The sequence below is a fragment of the Medicago sativa genome, chromosome 8 (genome assembly GCF_051527215.1).
Source record: "Medicago sativa cultivar Bolivia chromosome 8, Bolivia_mono, whole genome shotgun sequence".
NCBI lineage: Eukaryota > Viridiplantae > Streptophyta > Magnoliopsida > Fabales > Fabaceae > Medicago > Medicago sativa.
In genome coordinates, this window is record NC_140756.1 from 67806058 (window position 1) to 67824581 (window position 18524).

Consider the following 18524-nt stretch of genomic DNA (forward strand, 5'->3'; position numbering starts at 1 on the left):
TGAAGTTATTGAAGTTTGGATGCATATGAAATTTAAATGTTTATTTGGATGTTTTTATGCTTTTATTTTACTTCAAGAATTTGTATGGATTATGTAAGTATCATAAATTTTCTATGGATTATGTATGATTTATGAAATTTTGAATGGATTATGTATGAATGTTTAAAAGTTGAAGTTTTTTGGTAATTAAAAAAGTTATTCTTTGTACCAAAAAATAAATTAATTTAAAAATCCATGGGTACCCATGAATACCCATGGATACATCAATATCCACGGGTACCCACGGGAGTTAGTCCGAAAGGCAATACTAGAGTGTCCATGGGAGAGAGGCCAACATGGAGAGTTTGTTTAATCATTAACACAAAGTAGTTTTACTCTAATATGGCAACAAAATTACTTGATTTATTATAGTTTATGAAATATTTATTGTAAAATTAGTTTGAATTAAAAAAAAAGGAATATTTAGGGAGCTTCTACGGTGCAGTCATGAAACTGACTTTTTTGAAAAAGTTAATTTTGATATTAATGTTTGATTCTTTTTTAAATTCATTTTTAAATTGTTGATTACTGATTAATGATCAATAGTAATTCATCTAGTAATGCTTGCAACATCTTGGATTTACAGGTACTATTTTATCGTTGGAATCTTTATCATGCAAACATAGTTTATGATATTATGTGATAGTCTTAAGTGTTATACTTTGTGGGGTGTTACGCTTAAAACAAGGTAAGATAAAATTAGATTAAGTGTATCTTGTTAATCTGATGAATTGATGATACTATGAGGACTGAACTTTTGATGTCATTGTACAAACTGTGGAGTGTTACTCACTACAATTTTGATGTTATAGTGTTAACTTCACCAGAAAAGTCATTATCATGACTTCACCATAGAATTTTCCATATATATATATATATATATATATATATATATATATATATATATATATTTTTTTTTTTTTTCGATAAAAAATTCATATTTAATTCATGTTTTGTTAAAAAATTCTAATTTTTTTTGGAGTGATTTTGGTGGTGGCCGGGGTTCGAACCCGGACCTTGCATGTTTTATGCATTGTCCATACCAACTGAGCTAAGCTCACGAGGACTTTTTGGAGTGATTTTTACAATATTATATACATTTTTGCACAATTTCATTAAAAAAAATACAAAAATTTACTTATAAATAGGGACCAAAAGTAATGATTGAAAATTTTATAGGGACTAAAAGTTGATGAAATTTTTTAGAGGGACTAAAATGAAAAGTTGACATATTTATAGGGACCAAAAAATAATTAACCCTTAAAATTTTAGCTACACATATAGTGAAAGTCTAGATCCGTCCCTTCTACCAAATATAACCAACAATATGCACTCTCTTACAAATTAATCAATAATTCACTATCGGTTTTTGTCACCTCCGTTTCCTCATCTAAGTATCTTTGTTGACCTCAAATCTCGCATTGTCAGCAAAGTAAAAAAAACTCAATCTGCCCAGAAAAAGGCTTTCAAATGTAGATAGAATATATTTGTAAAAGAAAAGAAAAAAAAGAAATTAGATTGAATATCATTAGCTAGATTCGTTTGTGCCTTATGCATTCTCATGTTTAGATCGATAAACTCATAAATACTATTGTTTTACAACTTATTTTCAACTTAATTACAATCTCTGTATGCCTAATGTTAGGATAAGTTATAGAAATGGCTTAAACAAATTTATATATTTTTAAGTCCCTATAAATATATCAATTTTTCGTTGTAGTTTCTTTAAAAAATTTCTTCAACTTTTAGTTCTCCAAAAGTTTTCATCTTCACTTTTGGTCCCTTCTATAAAGTAAATTCTTATGTAGGAATCATATTTTTAAATAATATTTTGCAAAAAAATTTATAATATTATAAGAATCTCTCCAACAAAAATTTGGAATTTTTTAACAAAACATGAATTAAATATGAATTTTATATTTTTGGAGGTTAAAAATTCATATTTAATTGGCTTAATTACACTTTTGGCCCCCTAAGTTTCCCAAAGTTGTGATTTTGGCCCCCTAAAAAAACAACTCTTTCCAAGTCCCCTAAGTTTACTTTCTGTTGCAATTTTAGCCCCTCATGCCAATTTTAGCCCCCTAAAAAGTAAACTTAGGGGGCTAAAATTGGCATGAGGGGATAAAATTGCAACAGAAAGTAAACTTAGGGGACTTGGAAAGAGTTGTTTTTTTTAGGGGGCCAAAATCACAACTTTGGGAAACTTAGGGGGCCAAAAGTGTAATTAAGCCTATTTAATCTATGTTATGTTAAAAATTCTAATTTTTTTTGGAGTGATTTTTACAATATTCTACACATTTATGCACAATTTCATTAAAAAAAAATACAAAAATAGACTTAAACATAAGGATCAAAAGTAGTGCTTGAAAATTTTATAGGCACTAAAAGCCGAAGAAATTTTTTAGAAGGACTAAAACGAAAAGTTTGTATATTTATAAAGACAAAAATATTTAACCCTAATTTCTATATGCAAGATGGTATACAACTTTTTTTTACATATACATCAAATCAAATCACATTTTTTTTACTAGTTCTAAAATTATATATATCAAAGATTAATTACACATGAATAGAAGACAGTCAGACAATAAGCTGCGCCACTAAGCCTTTTTGAATGACAAAATCAATCATCGTAAACACAACATTTATGAACCTAGGAGACATGACGTTGTTATGCATGACCCTATGTAGAAGTTCAACTACCTCTAGTATTAGGAAGACAAAAGTGCCAAATACAAATGGTATAAAAACATGTTGATTGTGAGAACAAGCTTTCTCATGTTTGACCATCTTGCTTGACGCAACTTTTATGGTTGACTGTCCTACTGTAAAAACCCCGATCTCTAATCTCACAAGTGGTGAAACCCTCATTCAAGTTTACACACACATGTTTTACACCCTCGGTCCGTACACATAACATCCGCAGGTCTAAGTGACGATCTTCTATCTAGTGGTCAGTCAGGAAATTAACAGGCGCCTCATTCTTTACAATGTTGTAACCAGAAAATTAAATCACATCATAGTGTTACTTTCTTAAGTTAATTCCTAAAAGAAAAAAAAATTCATTGTTAAATTAAATAATTCATTTTCAATATAAATGGAAACAACCCTCCACTTTTTTCTTCATTTTTGTATATAAAAAAATTAAAAATATTATCAATGAATTGGCTTAGGCATGCACAAATTGTGCTAGCTGCATAACCTTCCACCAGAGCACCAAAATAAACCACGGAAGATGTACACTCCACTTGACAAAGATCTATACACCATAGATGATTTAGAAGAATATGTATAAAGTCATTCATATATCTTTTTGATCTAGCTAGAATCTCCTCCTCTTCAACTAGCTAGGTGTCATTTGTGGTTCTTAAGGGAACGAGTCGCCTTAATTATCTTCAGTGTCATTTTGGAAAATATACATTATTCTTCCACCAACATGACATGCACTTTTTCTCCTGCATATAAGGAACTGAATTAGTCACCTCTTTCCCATACCTTCACTTGACTTAAAATCAAATAACCCAAACCATATTCTTTTTCTAACAATATTATTCATTCATTCATCAACAAATGGCAACCTCTTGGACTGCGAGGCAGAACAAACTGTTTGAACAAGCATTGGCTTTATATGATAGGGAAACTCCAGAAAGATGGCACAATGTTGCCAAAGTGGTTGGAAAATCAGTTGAAGATGTTAAAAGTCACTATGAGATCCTCAAAGAAGATGTTCAACGTATTGAGCGTGGCCATATCCCTTTTCCTCGTTACAAAACTAATACCAACACCTAAGGTATATACGTACTACATATTTTCATTTCCCTAGTGACCATGCATGCTCTTTGGTTAACATGTTCTTGAGGTCTGTACTTAGTAATTTTGTAGATCTACTAAAAAAAGTTCAAATATTCACGTAAAAAAGAAGTTAAAATAACCAAGAAAATGACAGATAAAAAATATAATGATCATCAAATTCACGGTTTCTCTGATGCTTAGAAACTTAATTATAAACAGATCAATTTGAATTTTAGTAGTATATATTATAACTAAAATTTAATAAGAAAGTAGCCATGATTATACGCTTATTTAATAAGAATAGATATATAGTCTGTAACCAGAAAACCAAAGATATGTATATAGTCCCTAAAAAGTGCTATAGCTATTAGTTTTGTAACATATATTGTGGTCCAGAACTCCATATTTTATGTTTAGCTTTTCTCTTAGCCACTGTCTTGTTTCCCCCAACTACTAAAATTGTCCATGCACTGTGACTTTTCCGTGCACTTAATAATAATAATATTGAAAAATTGATTGATAATTCTAATCCTATCCTATCTTGTCCTTTGATGGAAACTATATTAATGGCCCCACGTACGCTAACCAAAAGAGAAATATTTTTGCACATTGTTAATTTGTTCAAAATTGAAAAGAGTATATTTATATTACGTAGCTTGTTATATATGTTATATATGTGCTTTAAAATTTATAACATCTCATCAGTTTTATAAACAAGACCATTATAATTCTTATAGGAGTATTTTGAAAAGTTTAATTTTGGTTGGATATAATTTTAACAATTCTTTTGACAAGTTCTTTGTATACATGATAATATCGGCTTAATATACTAATAAGGTTTAACTTTTCCTATATACTTCTCAGGTTTTTGAAGATATCCAGAATCCAATAAGCTTGAATAACCAACCAATATCTGGCGTATCTATGTATCTATGGCGCAAGTTATAGAACACTCTAATTGCACCCTGCCAAGTGAATGTGGCAATCTTTTATCCTATTTATTTCCTTTCTTTCTATAGCTAATAATCCTCGTATTCGTTGCTTTACCTTCCTTAAATTTGCACCAACAATAAGATATTGTATTTAGATTAATTTAATTAATTATTGTAACTTAAATGAAAGATTAATTTGTACCTTGCGCATTGTCTTTTGATTTTTGTACTTTTATTTACTTTATGGTACAAATTATGAAAAACAAATTAAATCAAGTAAATAAAGAACTCCAGTTAAGATTAGGGGTGTTCGCGGTGCGGTTTGGTTCGGTTTTGAGCAAAAAAGTCATCCAAACCGCAAGATAAAAAAGCATGCGGTTGGTTTGGTTTGGTTGATTTTTAAAAAGTCATCCAAACCAAACCAAACCAATGCGGTTTGGATTGGTTCGGTTTGTGCTGTTTATCGCGAGATAAAAAAATATTACATTAACTCTAATATTGCCAACTTGTTACAAAATAAACATAGGACATTTTATTTTGATGCTTATATGATAAAATAGTAGGTAAAACTTATATCAAAATAGGTAAAATTAAGAAGAAACATAAGCATGAAACAAATTCATCACTGGAAATGAATTGAAAGAGATGGAAAGGAATTATAATCGAACCTGATGGTGCAACGATGGAAAAATCGAATCAAAAGAGATTATTCTTGAGCTATGTAATTGGGCTAGTACATATTTAAGTAATATTCATTATTCTTGCGGTTTGGTTTGGTTTGGTTCGGTTGCTGAGATGCAAACCATAAACCAAACCAAACCGCGCGGTTCAGTGCAAAAGTTATCCGAATTCATCCGAACCAAGTGCGGTTTATTGTGGTTTCGGTTTGGATTGGTTTGGTTTGCGGTTTTTCTATTGGGTTGGTTCGGTTTTGAACACCCCTAGTTAAGATCGACGATTGAAACAAGGGTCTTGTTAATGAGTGCTCCCGGGAAACTCTTTAAACTTCCTAAATTAAGTAATTATATTTTTAAAATATCAAACTTTCAATTTTCAATGCACTCATTAAACTAACTTTCATAAAAAGGTTCAAGACCCATCGTGCCATGATGGAGTTGGTAACAGTACAATACTTGAACTTATCAACCAATCGTGCCACGATGCATCTCCTTCGTACCACGATATTTTCAGTGACAACCTCTCATAAACACACCCAAAATCATGTCACGATCCCATGCTCACGTGCCACGATTTTTCCATAACTCCAACATCAAATTTGAGACAAATTTCAACAGTTATTCTTTGGAATAATTTAGTAAACTTGAAACAAACACCCTTAAAACATATGCTAGTTGAACTACGATATTTTATTTCTCTTTCCAGAGGGTCTAGTGGCGATCCTCACATAGACTCTATCCATAGAGAAGTGAGAAATTGCGAGTTCAAATATGTGATCTAACATATCAAATGTTCTTGTAGCCTTTTACCACATGAACTGTACTTACAAGACAACTACAATCTTATGTAAGCCTATAGTATATGATAGCGAGTTTTTCCCGTTCTTAGTTATTTAATTTCTCAACGGATGATGTTTTACTTGCAAAAAATCCAATGCTTGTATCATTTGGTGATCGAGGAGTGTTAGATGTTTATGAATTGAATTGAGTTTATCTTTCTCAGTTGAATGTACCTTCAATAAGTAGGACTAGAAAAAGGAGGAGGATGCATGGTTCTTGATGGAGGAAGAAGGCATCGCGTGTCGTTTTCACTTGGTTGTCACAAGTGGGAGGTTCTTCAACTTAACTCACATATGTTGACTGAAGTGACAACTTCAACTTCTTAAACTCAATTGCCTTTTACTTCATCAAAACTAATTCTTCCAAGTCCCTAAAGGAGGGATCATGTTGGAAATTTCAGTTATTCAATTTGTTTGAGGATGTTCAGATGAGGTAAAGTATTTGGTCACACGTAGTTCGTCCAAGAATTTTTTAAACGCCTTGTCCCCAATTTTGCTCCCATTGTTGGTGATAACCACTACGGGAAATGTGAACCTTGCTAGGGCATTTGTCTTAAACATGATCATTCACATGATAGTTAGTTAAAAGATTGAATGTATATGTGATTGGGTTAAATATGTTTCTTTTACCTATAAAATGGGGATCTTGGAAGTTTTATCCTTGCTTAACTTTTATTGTTTTTTTAGTCTCTATCAAATTTTCTTGTACGCAGTTTTAGTAGAGTCATAAACCTTTTTTCTTACTTTTTTTGAAGGAAACCTTTTTCCTTACTTAATAGAGTTTTATATGCTTATACTAGGGATGGCAATGGGTACCCTATGGGTAGGGTATTACAATGCCCTTCCCCATACCCGCATTTGTAAAAAATACTCGTACCCGTGTCCGTACCCTCGTGGGCAACAACTTTAGTCCGCTTCCCCATACTCTATGGGTACTTAACTGCCCATACCCTCACCCATTACCCGCACTTTAACTATGAAAAGACAATAAAAACATCACAATTGAAATAAAACTACATTCCAAATTTTTTAAAATTAATTTATAAAATAGTACGAATCTTAGTATTTAGTCAAATAAAAAACATCCAAAATATCCCTAAAAAATTGTACACCGGCATGATGGAGTTGTTATTGTATTAAGAAGTTTTTTGGTTTAAGTTTAGGTTTAGGCTTAAAGAGCTAAATAAATTAATTAATTATACACCAAAAATAAATATATTATTTATGATATTATATAGATATGTATATGCGGGGTTGCGGGTCTGGGCAGTATAGTACCCTTACCCGTGCCCATACCCATTTAAATTTGTGGGTATTACCCGGACCCGTGCCCAAACCCATAAATGCGGGGTTTTACCCTACCCATTGTGGGTATTTTTTGTGGATACCCATAGGGCCTGGGTCCAATTGCCATCCCTAGCTTATACTCTATTCGGTCACTATTATGAGCAAAAAAATATTTTTTAAATTCATTGAATAAATAATGTATTTGATATATATTATAGACCAAATACATGAATTAATCAATGAATATAAGAAGTAATTTTTTTGCTTATAATAGTGATCGGAGGGAGTATTTGTGGAAACAAAGTTTTCATGCCGCACATATATTTATCTATGACAAATATTTTTTTCATATTTATTAATTATTATTTCACATTAATAATTTTAATATAATTTATGTTATATTTTGAATCAAATAAATTATTTTACCGTATTTTTATAATATTAATATAAATAAATAATTACAATTTATTCCATCAAAAAAAATTACAATTTATTTATTTTGGTCAAGAAAGTTTTTTTTTTTGGTCAAGAAAGTTAACAATAGCATTAAATTGGATCAGATTTTTTTTTTTGACCAAATATTTTTTTTAATTTAATACTATCACTCCCTTGAAAACTGATTCAAATTCCAACCTAGTTTTACTCAGTTGATGATTGCTGTAATTTCGCTCAGCATTATCTGCACCTTCCCTTGTTGACTGGTAAGACTAAGAGCACGTAACCCTAACCGTGTTTCTCTCTCTTCCCCCTCGCGCTCATCTCTTTCAAATTCAAACACATTCAATGGCTGCTACCTCCAATGAAGTTCAGATGAACATCTACCGCGACCTTCAACCTATCATCGCTGAACGTCTTTTAACACCGGAACAGGCTGATACTATCGTCAAGTTCATCTCCAATGACTACCATGTTAGGCGTGCAGTTCATATTTCCCCTATCACTCAAGCTTCAGCATATACAAATCTTAATCTGTTGCTGGAGTTTTTACTTAAGAATACTCCCATTTCCATCGTTGATGAACATGTTTCGGATCTGTTTCATACGTTGGTTTTAGGGCTGTGTTGGCATTTTGAAGGACCGTGGTTTGATAAACTGTTGGAATTCTCTCATGAAATTAAGAGCGTTCGGGATTTAGCTTTCATGGAAACCCTAGAGGGTAGGAAGAAACATCTCACTGTTTCTGAATCTCAACGATCTAATCTGAAAAGGAAGGGACAATCAAATGAAGCCTTGAAAGCCACAAAAGGTTTATTTGATTATTCTGTTGCATTAAGATGTGCTATTAGTCATTTGATTAGTCATATATATTAAATTTTTGTTTTTGTTGTTCAGCTTTTCAAGATCGTGATGATGGTCGGGTTGAAGAGTTGGAGATATTTGAGAACAAGGTTAGCCATATTGATCCCGAGCTTAGGCGGGTTTGTGCAGAGTTGAAGACTGTTCGGGAGGCCAGAGCCAAATTTGCTTCCTTGGAGTTCGACATTTTTTCTCCCACCATTATTCGGGAGAAAGCTGTTGCAAGGTAGAATCTTCCCCTTGTTTATAAGTTTTATATTTTTTGGTAAAGTAAAATGCTACATCACAACATTCAATTAATCTTTTAAGACATAGTGAAATTAACAATCATTTGGGGGATTCTAATTGGCATGCATTAGAGTTCACTTTCAATATTTTTCATATTCATTCATACTCCATAAAACAAAACCATATATTAATTGTATCAGATGCAAAATTGACCTGTTTCAATGCATTATTATGATGGTTGCGATGACTGTTCAAGGCTGCCGTGATGTTGGCTTATGTTTTGTAGGTATATGAACCTGATGAAATAATCAACATATGTGCAATTTCCCCACTTAATAAATTATGCAAATTTAGTTTTTTATTGCAAATGTACAGAAGATTTGTGATTTGTCTGGCCTATATGTCTAATTATTCTACTTGTTAAATGTAGTGATGGAGTTTGAATCAATTACTTTTAAAATTGTGAAAGATTGTGGCATTCAATTCTGGAAGATCGTATTTGTTACATTCGTACGAACCACTTTTGTTGGCCGCATTTAGAAATTGTTAGGGAAATTCACTACGGTTGATTGTATGTTAAATTTGGATAACTTTGGATTTGAAACATTAGATTTGGTTTTGCACTGTTTTCCCCTCGACAATAACTTTACTTGCGACATTGCATCATAATTAGTGAAAAACGCCCAAATTCACTTTCTTGCATGAGTTTTAATCAATGCAATATTTCTCAATCTTTTTCATACTGCTTATAAGATTTATTTCCTTGTACTTTGAGTGGCGCAAGAACCCGCTGCTATGTCTTAACTATTGATTGGGTTTTTGTTTTTTTTTTGCGGGTCGAGTACCCCTTGTACTTCCCTTGAGTTGTGGTTTAAGTACTCTTCGTACTTCTCTCCTTATCTAATAAATTTTGTGATAAAAAAATGTAATGCAAACTATCCCTGGTTTCCTATGTTGTATTATTTTGTTTTACTAGTTCATTGTTGATATGTTGCATAAGAATGTGTTTTAAAAATACTATCCAGTTGTCCCTTGAAGAACCTTCAACCTGAAACTATATGAATGGCCACAAAATTCTTGTTGACTGTGCTAGTTTTCTTTTCTCTTATGATTGAATCTGTTGGCCTTCAACTATTGACTTAACTGCTCTATGTGTCGCTCTTTTTATATATGTCACTGGATTGAAATTAACAAAACTCTCACAGTAGCTGGAAAAAGATTAAAACTTACAAATTGAGCCACAGTATCTTTAGAGCTGGCACAATATTAATGGTCCGAGCTGCTGTCTCTTTGTTGCTAAAGTTTTCTTAATCTTCTTCATGTGAGCTCTTGTTATGTGAAAACTTAATCTTGTCTGTATAAATGGATGACTGTTTTCCTCAATAATATTGTGCTCCGTTCTATTTGATTGTGTTTTCCTCAATAATATTGTGCTCCGTTCTATTTGATTGTGGAACTTGAGCTACACATTTTTTATGGAATAAACTTGAGATACACATTTAGTACCTTATGTAAAAATGTGTGTTAAATTGATGATTTCCTGAAGTATACCCTTATCAAGAAAACAAAGATAAACATGTGACTATATTTATGTACCAAGATTTTGACTTTGATTCACACACTTGATCTTCTTAAGTGTAATGGCAACTTGTACACATTGCTAGGAATCTTGGTTTAGAGGAGTTAAACAGATAATGGTACTTTTGTCTACTTCTAGGAATGGCTACCATTATATTTCTAAAGCCGTTGATTTTTTTAATGCAGTGGTGTGAAAGTGAAGGAAGAAAGAAATTGAAGATAGGAGATGGATTGTACCAGGGAGCTAGATGTGAAGTTAGTCTGAAAGGGATGCTGGGAGGTTTACTTGGGAGACAAGCCAGCATGGAGAATTTGCTTAATGTGTTCTTAATATCTTGTTACAGTTCAGAATCAGTAAACAAAGTAATTTAATCTAATTACATCTTAAAACAAAGTAGTTTATTTTGATTTGTGTTACTCCTTCAGTAACACGACATGGCTAAGACTTTCTTGATGTTGAAGTTATCTTTCTGATATGGTGCTTTTTTCTGTGCATTTATGTCCTGTTATTAATTTGTTGTTTTATATGTTTGGACGGATTTCAAAATGGGTGATCCTCCATTTTTGTTTTGTTGGTACTTGGTGGAAAACTATTTTCCAAGAATGCAATATAGATATGTATGTATATGGTCCTGGTGGTTATATTTCCTTTCATCTTGTCTTGTATATAAAAATATGGTGCACTTTATCCCCGCTTACTATTGTTGAATGATCTCTCTCTCTTGGGTCATGATTGTGGAGGAGAGTCCCAGATTCAGCACATTTTTCCAAGAGTAATTACACGAGCGAATTACACACTATATATTAATCTGACATTAAATTTATGAATCTTTTAACTTTTTTTTTTATTTTTAGAATCAGCCAATTTATTAATCAACGAGCGAGTGCAAGGAGCACCACAAACTCGCGAACAGAAAAAACAGCAATACAACAGGTTTCTGACATACCCGAAAACCTTAAAAATGAACGACCTGCGGCCACCCTAAACCCACACACTGCACAGAACCAGACCCAACAGTAAGACAGCGTTACAAAAAAAGGCTCACAGCAGCAAAACAGCAAAACCTGATGCTGACATATAAAAACAACTGACAGCAAAAAAAGCTAATCAAAAACCGCAGGCAACCGCATACCCCAGCCTCAGCCTCTATATCACTGCCAAACCCATCTCCGCTATCTTAACAAAAAACTGTTTTGGATTCCAATCCCATTCATAAAACAAGCAAGCCGATGCACTTGTTCGATTCAAAAACCACCTCCACGACAGAACTTTTAACTTATATATTGCTCAACGGTCAACACCAACTTTTCCATCTAATGCGAGACTCTTGCTCATACTTACTTGCAATGAAATAGGGTGGAAAGTATAACCCCTCCATTGGAGGTAACATTATATGTCAGATCAACAATAGCTGATTTGCTAAGATTTTGTTATAATTTTAATGAGGTGGAACTTTTTAGGGTGTTTTCTGCAGAATTTTAGCTGTAGTGATTAGTTCGGTGAAACTTGGTGTACTCAAAAGCGTATGGAGGATCTCTAATTTTAGAGCAAATTGCCAATGGAAATCAATTTTATGATACGAGTCTCAAGTGAATGAATCCTCCTTGCGTTTTGTCGTTTGAACTCTATGTGTGCTACTACTGGTTTGATATTTTGAATGTAGTAATTTTAAGCATTTTTACAGTTTAACGGAAAAACTAACGGTGTGGTGTTAATGAAGAAGGGAGGTATTATTCATCTATTAGATGAAAACTCAGGAAAGGTTAGTGTACATAATTAAAACCATAGGGTATGTTTGTTTTATTTAAAGATGCTATATTATCAAAGTTTGTAGAATTGTTTGTTTGGATTGGGGTTTGATCATACACATTCGTGTGTCCCTATGTAAATTCAACATGAATTTTATGAAGACAAATTTTTTTGCTTCTAGTAAATGTGCGTTGGGTGGAAAATCCAGTAGTTCCAAACAACCTATATACTTAAAATTTCAGTGATCAACGACCTTAAGTATAGCTTACACATTTAGGTAGAGAACCATGTTAATTTCCTCATCTCATTCTTCATGAGGTATTCATTCTCACTTATTCCAAATGATTATACTTTTAGAGTTTTCTATTTCTATCATATTCTTCCTTAATTCATTTTACTCAATTTTCAAAGGTGACAATTTTAGTCTATCCATCAACCATCATTTTTACTTGAAATTATAATGAGTAATCGAACACTCATTTATTACTCCACTCGATGATGATGATGATGACGACGACGACAACAACAATAAGAATTTTTCTAATTACACCTCATATGTTCATGGTTACACCTCAAAATGCTAAAATTATCTTTAAATAAAATTTAATTTTCAAATTCATCCGAAAAACTAACGTCTCTTCCTTTTTTCTTCTTCCAAACCCAGAAAACGCTTCTTCCTTCTTTCCTCTTCCAAAACCATACTTCTCCAAGCAAGATTTCTCCCTTCGATGGAGAAGACTTGATTCTACTGTAATTGAAATTGAGTGAATCAAAAGCTAAAGGAAAAAAAGGATTTGCTTTAACGATGGAGAAGACTTGATTCTATTGTAATTTAATCTTAAACTCAATTTTAGCAGGTCATGCATATAAACTGAGTTTAAGTGTACATACTTAAACTTAGTTTAAGTAGGTCATGTAAATTGAGTTTAAGTATACATACTAAAAGTTAAATTTTGCTTTAAACTCTTCAACCTTGTTTAATGATTCTACGTAATCTTATTTTAAGTATATACATATAAACTAAGTTTAAGTAGGTTATGTAAACTAAGTTTATTTCTACCTACTTAAACTGAATTTAAGTTAACCTCAACATGTTAATTAACGTTAATGTGTGCGTGTTGCACCATCAAATAACCGTCATCGTAGAGTTCATAACATATCAACATTGAACAACAAGAAAAAATAGAAACTCAAACATCATTGAATAAAAAGAAGAAATTCACTTACTTATATGCAATTGAGTATGGATGAAAGATGTTTTGATTCACTCTTTAATCTTTTATAGAAATTGATTGAATATCCATGATTGTTTGTGGGTGAAATTTTAGAGTAGCAATGAATAAAATCAAAGGTTTAAGAAAATTTATATAAAAGAGCAATTATAGTATTATTGTAAAATTTTAAATAAATATGGGTGTAACTAGAAATACACGAGGTGTGAGTAGAAAAATTGTAATAATAATAATGTTCAACATTTTTTTATGTTAATTGGTGGATGGATAGACTCAGGGTCAGACTTTGGGGTGTGCAAACCGCTCAATGGAGCTGAGACTCCCCAAGGTATGGACCTAAAGAAAATGTTATTGCCTAATAGTTTTACTAAGTACTACCCCACTAAAAAAGATACCACCGTGTTTCTTTCCTTATTCTCTTTCTCTCTTCTGATACTCATACGACGTGTTACATCACCACCACTCCTCCATAACAGTGATTTTCATCTTTGGGTGTACCGTATATATACGACACCTTGTATTTATCTTTCAAAAAATTTAAATAGAACATTGTTCTTAAAAAAAAACATTTTTATTTTATTACGGGTCTCTTTTTACTTACAGAGCCGAGCCTCCAGATTCTTAGGAACGCAGACTAAAGTATGTGTTCCCTAGCAGCTTCTATATGTAAAAGTTTTTTTTCTTTTACCCATACGTAAAAGTATCTTTAAGGAGGAAAAAATATGTAAAAGTATATAAGTATCTCTAATTAACTACGTCAATTTTATTTTCTTAATTTATGTTTATTTGGTGGATGATGTTTAAGGTCTCTCATGACCATAAAGAGGAGCAAAACCCGTTAGAACAATCAAGATTGGTTGCAAACCGCATGCAACGCAACACCTTCCATGCATACCTTTATTAAGTTCACTCACACATATATATAGCATCGTTTTCTTTCAAACAAAACATAACATTTAGAAAAGGAAAAGCTACATTGCTAAAGAGAAGAGAAAAATGAAGATACAAAATGCAAAATTTGTCTTGTTGGTTTTATGTCTCTCCGTATGTGTAGAGTTGTGTAGACCAGACGACGTGGTTGAAAATGCCAAAGAAAAAGCTGGAGAGGTAGTCGATGATGCCACTGAAAAATCCGAGACTTTTGCTCGATGGGCTTATGATAAGATTTCTGAGTAAGTACTGCTAATTCTCATAATTCTACACATCTTAATTTGAACAATAACAATATTACCTAGATTTCATGGTTTTCTTGTTCATAAAATTAGGCCAAACTTAAAAAGTTATCATTTCATTCATCATTGATATGCAATTGTTCTCATAGACATTTCGGCTCAAAAGAGGAAATTGAAATATCACAAAATGTAAAGTTACAAGCTGAAGCTGCTGCCTCAAAGGCCACAGATTCAGGGAAAAAATATGCAGCAGGTACATAGTTGTTCATTGACATTAACCCTTACTGGTATATATTAATTCAAATAAAGCTTACAATGTTTATCATTTTCCATATAGCCGCTGCTGATCAGGCTTCAAAAACGGCTTCCGATGCTAAAGAGAAAACAAAAGGAGCAGCTGATCAGGCTTCAAAAACGGCTTCCGATGCTAAAGAGAAAACAAAAGGAGCAGCTGATCAGGCTTCAAAAACGGCTTCCGATGCTAAAGAGAAAACAAAAGGAGCAGCTGAAGATGGAAAAGCTAAAGCAAGTAGTGCATATAGTGGAAACAAGCAACGAAATCCCAAGGCCCCGGAAGTAGGTGGAAATAAAGCTAATGTTGCTAAAGATAAAGAAAATAGTGCATCTGGTGAAGCCAAGAAACAAAAGCCTAAGGCCTCGGATGCAGTTGGAGATAAAGCTAATGTTGCTAAAGATAAAGAAAATAGCGCATCTGGTGAAGCCAAGAAACAAAAGCCTAAGGCCTCTGATGTTAAAGAGAAAGTAAAAGAAGCAGTTGAACACGGAAAAGCTAAAGCAGGCGGTGCATATGGTGCAGCCAAGAAACGAAATCCAAAGGCCCCGGAAGCAGGTGGTAATAAAGCTAATGTTGCTAAAGATAAAGAAAATAGTGCATCCGGTGAAGCCAAGAAACAAAAGCCGAAGGCCTCGGATGCAGCTGGAGATAAAGCCAATGTTGCTAAAGATAAAGAAAATAGTGCATCCGGTGAAGCCAAGAAACAAAAGCCGAAGGCCTCGGATGCAGCTGGAGATAAAGCCAATGTTGCTAAAGATAAAGAAAATAGTGCATCCGGTGAAGCCAAGAAACAAAAGCCCAAGGCCTCAGATGCAGCTGGAGATCAAGCCAATAATGCTAAAGATAAAGAAAATAGTGCATCTGGTGAAGCCAAGAAACAAAAGCCTAAGGCCTCAGATGCAGCTGGAGATAAAGCCAATGTTGCTAAAGATAAAGAAAATAGTGCAGCTGGTGGAACCAAGCACAGAAATCCTAAGGCCCCGGAAGTAGGTGGAAATAAAGCTAATGTTGCTAAAGATAAAGAAAATAATGCATCTGGTGAAGCCAAGAAAGAAAGGCCCAAGGCCTCGGGTGCAGTTGGAGATAAGACCAATGTTGCTAAAGATAAAGAAAGTGGTGCATCTGGTGAAGCCAAGAAAGAAAAGCCCAAGGCTTCTGGTGCAGTTGGAGATAAGACCAATGTTGTTAAAGATAAAGAAAGTGATGCATCTAGTGAAGCCAAGAAAGAAAAGCCCAAGGCCTCCGATGCAGTTGGAGATAAAGCTAATGCTGCTAAAGATGCAACAAAGAAAACTGCAACTCCTGAAAAGCCCAAGACTCAGTAGGAGATCCATTATTTCCAAGATTCATATTGTTGGAGCATATAGATATATATTAATATTTGTTAATACAATAATACCATAGGCTTAGGGAAAAAAAACCTCCTTCTGTGCTATCTTTAACAATGTTATCGATAGGTATCAGTGAAATATGGAGAGTTTCTGTAATGTTTCGGCCGTTATAATTAGGTTAACATTGTTGCTATGAGTCTTATTTTGTTTTCCTTTGGTTTTTATAAAATATTCTTGTTTCTTTTTGTCCTAATATTGTGCTCTTACTTTGGATCCCATAATGTTGTCCATATGTTTTATAATTTATAGTATAATATGCTAGCTAGTCTGGTTTAGTAGGAAAGAAATCGGGTTTAGTAGGAAAGAAATCGGTTCGAAAACATAATAGGAAACAAATCATGAATTATTGCACAAAAAAATCTTCCAAAGAATTTATGAGTAATTTACTTAAGAATGAGGTTCCTACATTTATTGATTATGTTATCATTTGTGTACTGCAACAATGATATGAATTTTCTATTTGGAAAAAGAAATGAATCACATCTAATAGACCCTACCTGGTTACTACCATTGACAAATATAAACAACACATCTTTGTATTCCATTTCTGAGTATTGAGGGATATGCCTATGTATATACGGAGACTATAAATCTGTGACTATCAATTCCTGCCAATCTAGAGATTAATCTATCTCTTACCAGCTTCTACAACCAAGCCATGCATTATCTCTATTTGCTACAAGGTTGGTAAGATATACAATTTAGTCTTGCTCCCATCATTGAACATCAACTTGAAACAGTATATAATAAATAATCTACAAAATATAAAGGGAAGAATAAAGATATGAGTAGGAAATTGGAAGAGAATTTCATAATAGAAAGGTTCAGAATCTCAAGTTTACCTTATATGTCTTCTTTGTTTCAGCTGATGTTAGTGTTGCCTTGCATGACTTCTGGCTAATTTTAGGTGTCATGGGGTTGGAAGGTTCGTCGACTTGAACTTTGTTGGATCTTGGTCTTTTATTCGATTCCAAGAGCAATCAAGAGTGAACCATCAAGCAAAGTAGACCTAGATATAACAAAAGAAAAGACTTAAAATCACATCAATAGACTTAAATGTGTGGAGCAAAAGAAAAGAGTAATCAAGAGCAAAGTAGTCTCAAGCATAACAAAAATGACAAACAGACCTAGATATAAGTGTGAACCATAAAGCATAAGCAAAGTAATATAAATATAAGAAAGAAGAGAAGAAATAACACACCAATATTTGTTTATCAAGTTCAGATGAATTTATCTTACATTTCAGGGAGAGAGCATCTATCCAATCCACTATGATAAGAGTAATACAAAGAGGTTAGAAGAAATTAGCTTACATATTCACAAAAAACATATTCTAATTTCTCAGAATCAAATCTAAACGAACATTCCGAGGCATGCAAGCGTCAGATATGTCATCAAAGAGAATATTTTGAAGTTCCCTAGAAGGAGTCTCCATCACATGGAAATCAAAAGAGTTCAAAGTTAAACTAAAGTTAGGTAACCAATCAGCTGCTCTATTGCTTTCACGTCAAGTATGGTTAATTTGCACATGCCAATTCATGTTTTTCACCTCAGGAATGAGCCGAATCAAGGTAGGGACACTCCCATCAATATTGCAATTTCTTGTTATCATGTCGACCAACACCTTGAACTTCAAGATGAGTAATCCCCCGACCAGTGGCGGATCTCTTTGGGGGCATGCAGGTGCCATGGCATCCCCCAAGTTTTCTTTATATACTATATTAGGTGCGTTGTAGCAACTAGAATTCAGCTGCTGCAGCGGTAAGGGGGTACCGTAAATTGCTCTAGGTCACCGGTTCAACACCTACTTCTCTTCTTTTTACACATTTAATCTTCTACTTTTGCATATGTATTGAAAAAAAATGTTTTGAAGGGGTTTTGAACCCACATCCTCTTGCTCCTCTTAAACATTTTAAACCACTTGGCCAATTATAAACTATTGATAATACTTGAAACCATTTAATATATATTCCATAATATTTTGGCACCCCCAAAAAGTTAACTCAAGATCCGCCA

The 18524-nt window shown here is 33.2% G+C and overlaps 2 protein-coding genes and 1 pseudogene across 3 annotated transcripts; all 3 read left to right on the top strand.

Annotated features, from left to right (window-relative positions):
* The first annotated feature begins 3551 nt into the window (after positions 1-3551).
* On the top strand, positions 3552-4984 carry LOC146900811 (protein RADIALIS-like 1 pseudogene; annotated as a pseudogene). Its single transcript, XR_015022042.1, has 2 exons — positions 3552-3829; positions 4696-4984. The product of XR_015022042.1 is annotated as a protein RADIALIS-like 1 pseudogene (transcript).
* A 3289-nt stretch (positions 4985-8273) lies between these two features.
* LOC146900812 (uncharacterized) lies at positions 8274-11144 on the top strand. Its single transcript, XM_085734709.1, has 3 exons — positions 8274-8812; positions 8899-9088; positions 10855-11144. Exons 1-3 carry the CDS (start codon positions 8350-8352, stop codon positions 10883-10885), a joined length of 684 nt encoding a protein of 227 aa, XP_085590835.1. The 5' UTR covers positions 8274-8349; the 3' UTR covers positions 10886-11144.
* A 3432-nt stretch (positions 11145-14576) lies between these two features.
* Positions 14577-16644, top strand: LOC146900813 (uncharacterized). The gene is made up of 3 exons (XM_085734710.1): positions 14577-14822; positions 14972-15075; positions 15160-16644. The coding sequence occupies exons 1-3, from the start codon at positions 14647-14649 to the stop codon at positions 16440-16442; spliced, it is 1563 nt and encodes a 520-aa protein (XP_085590836.1). The 5' UTR covers positions 14577-14646; the 3' UTR covers positions 16443-16644.
* The last annotated feature ends 1880 nt before the right edge of the window (positions 16645-18524 follow it).

What these genes read in the sequence shown, in the direction of transcription:
- LOC146900812 (XM_085734709.1), top strand. Translation starts at nt 8,350, where the DNA reads ATGGCTGCTACCTCCAATGAAGTTCAGATGAACATCTACCGCGACCTT. An exon ending in AGCCTTGAAAGCCACAAAAG is followed by an intron (nt 8,813 to 8,898) that starts GTTTATTTGATT and finishes TTTGTTGTTCAG; the next exon opens with CTTTTCAAGATCGTGATGAT. An exon ending in CGGGAGAAAGCTGTTGCAAG is followed by an intron (nt 9,089 to 10,854) that starts GTAGAATCTTCC and finishes TTTTTAATGCAG; the next exon opens with TGGTGTGAAAGTGAAGGAAG.
- LOC146900813 (XM_085734710.1), top strand. Translation starts at nt 14,647, where the DNA reads ATGAAGATACAAAATGCAAAATTTGTCTTGTTGGTTTTATGTCTCTCC. An exon ending in GCTTATGATAAGATTTCTGA is followed by an intron (nt 14,823 to 14,971) that starts GTAAGTACTGCT and finishes TTGTTCTCATAG; the next exon opens with ACATTTCGGCTCAAAAGAGG. An exon ending in AGGGAAAAAATATGCAGCAG is followed by an intron (nt 15,076 to 15,159) that starts GTACATAGTTGT and finishes TTTTCCATATAG; the next exon opens with CCGCTGCTGATCAGGCTTCA.